This window comes from Akebia trifoliata, chromosome 7 (assembly GCF_017979445.1).
Source record: "Akebia trifoliata isolate Shusen 1 chromosome 7, ASM1797944v1, whole genome shotgun sequence".
NCBI classification, from domain to species: domain Eukaryota; kingdom Viridiplantae; phylum Streptophyta; class Magnoliopsida; order Ranunculales; family Lardizabalaceae; genus Akebia; species Akebia trifoliata.
The window spans coordinates 25,736,360-25,741,068 of NC_141381.1; the positions used below are offsets into that span (position 1 = coordinate 25,736,360).

Consider the following 4,709-nt stretch of genomic DNA (forward strand, 5'->3'; position numbering starts at 1 on the left):
ATGCAGGATATGGTCCATAGGGTCTCTCATTCCGTCATAAGTCTCGAACTTTGGCATATGGAACGCTCTCGGTGGTTCCGAACTCATTATCCTTGGCGAGAACGGCGTCTCCTTGAGCTCCCGGATGGCGTTCCATACTTTTTGCGCCGGATCCTTCCCACGTGCGAGTTCCTTATCCCTCCTTCTTAACATCTCCTCCACTTCTTTCCTCGTCATTGTTTCTCTAACTTCTGAGCTTCCTTGCTGCGTTTTGGCTGCTGCTGAGTTTTCAGTTCAGTCTACCTCTGACCGTGCTGTCTGAACAATATGATCACTACTTCGCTCTGCACTTGGGCCTCCTTCGATATCCGCGCGCTCGCCTAGCCTTTGCCTGAGCTCCTCATTCTCCCTTTTTATGTTTGTTATCTCATCATTCTATTTCTCCAACCCCCTGCGCATTTCCTCCCTCATTTCTGTGAGTAAGTTGTACATTGCAAGCATTGGGTCTTGCGCGTTTGGAGGTGAATCTGCTGGTAAAGGATTTGATGGCTCTCCGCGTGTCTCGCCTCTAGCTCTTCCCATTTTGGTCGTTTTTCTCCTTGTAAGTATCCCACAGACGGCGCCAAATTGTAGATGCAAGAATTTGCTCTACACTTTTTCTCTCTCCTAGCTCGGGCGGACCAGCAAATCAGCCCATTTCGACGATCAAGTTAGACAAATTGATCAGTGCAATTTAGTTTTTGAGAGAAGAAGGATTCGAATCTCTTTTACCCATGATCCTCTTCCTTTTATGGGCGTTAAACTTGATTTTTTTCTGTGCCACCTTTTGAAAAGACTCAAGGCAGTTAGGTAACTAAGGGTAGTTAGCTCACTCCCTGACATGTCAGCTGCAGGAGTTGTTGCAACTGTCCTGCCACTTCTAGGATGATGAGGGCTGATCTGACATGATGTGGGGTGTTGGTGCTGTCAATCAATGGCACATCTGTCAGATCCGCTTTACCGACCTATACTGTAATGGTCCGGGCTACGTAATTGATCGGTGGCTCGGGTTTGAGTTGGACATCTGTGAATCCGAGGAGTTTAATCAACTGGGCCAACATATCAGATCATCCGAGCCTCGGATCTATACTTCCGAGCTTGATATCATGCCACATGTCCATGTTTAAGAATTTCCCCCACAAGAGGCATTGAGAGATTCAATCCTTCTCCAATCCCATAAGTAATAGAGAAATTGTATTGGGCCTTTTTCGACCGAAAAATTCTAGCACACAAGCTTGGCCCATCTGTATTCAGGATCCTATAAGGTGTCTCGTTCCTATAATAGAAACGATGTCTACTTTGCATGTTTTAATTGGAGTTTTAAACACATTAAACTCCTAACCAAGCCGATCTTCATGTGGCATGCTGCCTGATGTGTTTATTGTCCAATGAAAAAGTGTCATGTGGACACTATTCATTTCTATTATATAATGGGAAACTTTGAACCTAACATCACCAATTTCTAATGCAGATATTACTGAAGGAAAATGCTCTAGTCACATTGAAATTGACATCGTTTGGGACGATGCCGACATGGTTGTGTCTAAAAAACTATAGAAACTTTTCATCGAGATACGAGTGAAGCATCTATGATTCTGTGCGCACCAATGTCCCAAACAATGTCAATTTCAATGTTACTCCAACATGACTCATTAGTAAATTATCATACCTTTAATAGCAAATAAAATATATGCTTCTCCTAGCTTAAGAATCATAATCACAAGATCATCCATCATGAACCATAATTTAGGACGAAAGAGAGACGATTACCTCTGGTCGAATACCTAGGGGAGAGAGAGAAATTAATGGTGTTAATTGCTTTGGATACAAAGTGAAAGTGTTGTATGCTTGTTTATATTTGGTTCTTTAGGATACTGGATAGACAGGATTAACCCTAAATAAGAGATGAAATAGTAATCTTTTAGGGGTGTGGTAGTAAAATTAAATTTAAATATATTTATTATATGCAAATCATATTGCGGGTCAGCCTATTGTATCTACAGGTGTCATAGAGAGAACAATTTTTGTACTTTCACGATCCATCATTAGTACTACTTTGAGATTAATTGAAAGTAAAAGTTCATAACAAAAATTAGTTTTGATAATATGAGTGGCTACTCAACTTTAAAATGTTACAACCCATGTTTGTTTATGTTTCTTAAAATACTCAAATGCATGTATGAGTCTAATGGGATATTGTTGGTTCGATTTTATTATTGGGGTCCACGTTTCTTTTAGTTATTGTAGGTCTCATATTTTTAAATGAGTCATCCTCAATTACAAAGTTTTATTTTGGTGACAACCACTCTATGACCCACGCTTGCCTTTCTGAAAAGGATGGGTTTGCAATTTGTGTAAAATAAAAGGGGTATGATAAAATTGGTGCAATCCCAATTGCTTAGCGATCATGGTATTCCACGTTGAGCAATTCTACCTGGATCCATGTTCTTTATGATGGGCAGAGAAATACTAGATCAAACCAATTGATTTGTTTGTAAAAAGAGTAGTCGTCCTCTTTTTCCACTGTATTGGTTATTCTTTTTCAGGTTAATTGAAGATTGCACGAGGATTGAGCTTTATTCCGCATCGGATCTTATGGCCATCATACAGTCATTTCGTCTTCCCAAACGGGCATATCATTTATGTTTTGGATTCGTGACCTTCGTTCCTCTAGATCCTGGATTTTTAGTCTTAATTCTTGTTCGAGGGTTTAAAACCCCCAACATCATTGACTAATGAACTATTATTTTACTTTCCAAGCAATGTAATCTACTCCCTTACGTAACTAGTAGCGATTCCACACACACACACATACACATTTCTTAATGAAGCATGGCTCACTGTAAGTACAAAAATAAATAAATTGAATCATTATGAAAATTAACAAAATATATTCAATTTCCCCATAAGGGTTCCACATAATCATTGAAAAAAAAAATTTATTGACCAAAATATGCATTCATTAATTTATAAAAATAACCAAACATCTTAGAATATGTAAAGAGAAAAAACTAAGAGTTGAATACATGTAATCAAAAGGGTAATTACTACAATACAACAACTGTTCATTGATATTACAAGAACTGGGAGTGACTTTGGAGGAATGAGAAGAAGGGTGTCTCTAAGGAAGAATAGAGAAAATAGTTTGTACTATGGTTAGAACTAAAAGTATGAAGGCAGCAACAACTGAAATGATTGACCAAGGAGAATTGAAATAATTATGCATCAAGATTGTGCGCCATTTATGCCAATCAGTTTTGCAATATTGATTAACTCGGTGGTACAGCCCATCGTAATAAAAATCCTCATTCATTAGGTCTTTTCCAAGCCTATTTACGACACGCGCAACCTCTTCATAGTCCCTGAAGGTTTCCATAATCCCTTTATTACAAAGTAATATTACATCCTTCGGAGAGTCGATGAGAATATCCATAAATCTAACATAAGATTTGATCTGACTTGTATAATCACGACCATATTCCTCCAACGAAATGAGATTTTGGAGAAGACAACTTGTTGCTCTTCCCAAAAAGAAAGGAGGGATTTCTAACACCCCTGTACGTTCATTGAATGTGATGTCTAGTAGTCCACCGTTACCGTTATTGTTACCGTTTTCCTTGCCATTGTCCTCACCGTTGTCCTTCTTCTTGAAATCCACTCCTGCCTCCCAAAGATCTATGGCAGAATAAGTGTGTCCCCATATTGGAGAATCGGCGATATCTTTTGATTGATTGGGGGGAAGGAGAAATTTGCGTATCAAGTCCAATATATGTTTGCCATCGGTGCCAGATTGTACTTGGGAATGTTTAACTGTAGGTAATATACTATAAAAGTAACACATTACAAGGTCGTTAAGTGAGCGATTTCCTTCCTTAGAGACCCTAGTTAAGTTGAACAAACGGTCCAAGATAAAAAAAGGAATCTGATTTTCAAGTAATATGAAGTCTTGTTGTAATCTAGAAGTCATCCAACCTGTACTTAAGAAGGGGTCTTCTTCGTCCATCTCTACTTCCTTTGCAAATAAGTAAAATATCTCAAGTATAAAACAGCCATCAAGTAACATCATTTCTATAAATTCATCACGACTGAGGTCGATTGATTCTGCATAGCACTCACGAGCTTTTTTCTCCATCTCCCCGATTGCATTTACCCATTCCTCGAAATTTGCCGAATTCCGAGAGAGGGAAGCATGTAAATACCACTTTTTGTGCTCTTCCTTGATTTGTAGGCTTTCTTTTCCATGATAAAAAGGGCCAATAGATACTACGTTTGGTACGAACATCTCTTCTTTTCCTTGTTTATGAATTGGGGAAACTTTATAGATACTTGGACGTTGTGAAGGTTTTGGTTGAATTTTTCTCTTGATTGACTCAGCTAATAGTTTGTTGGCATGTTTAATTTCAAAAGAAACATGAATTTCTCCCATTCTTTCATCACTTCCATTGTTGTTTGACATCTTTATCCCTGCTTGTTTTAACCAAACATGCAAAAGGTTATTTAAAAATAAATAGTATGGTCAAACATTCGATTGCATTGTTCACATAATATTGATTATGTGAACATGAGAATGACGTAATCATCAATAGATTTATCATTTAAAAGAAATTGTTAAACTTTTTATAAATTTCCATGTTCAATACAATCTAAGCAAATCCATCAATAGTACGTAGGGCTGTCAATTGATCTGATCT

The 4,709-nt window shown here is 38.0% G+C and overlaps 1 protein-coding gene across 1 annotated transcript; it reads right to left on the minus strand.

The window, feature by feature from the left end:
- Positions 1–3,139: 3,139 nt before the first annotated feature.
- Positions 3,140–4,474, minus strand: LOC147398582 (UPF0481 protein At3g47200-like). The gene has a single exon (XM_086446747.1). It carries the CDS (start codon positions 4,472–4,474, stop codon positions 3,140–3,142), a length of 1,335 nt encoding a protein of 444 aa, XP_086302873.1.
- Positions 4,475–4,709: the final 235 nt, after the last annotated feature.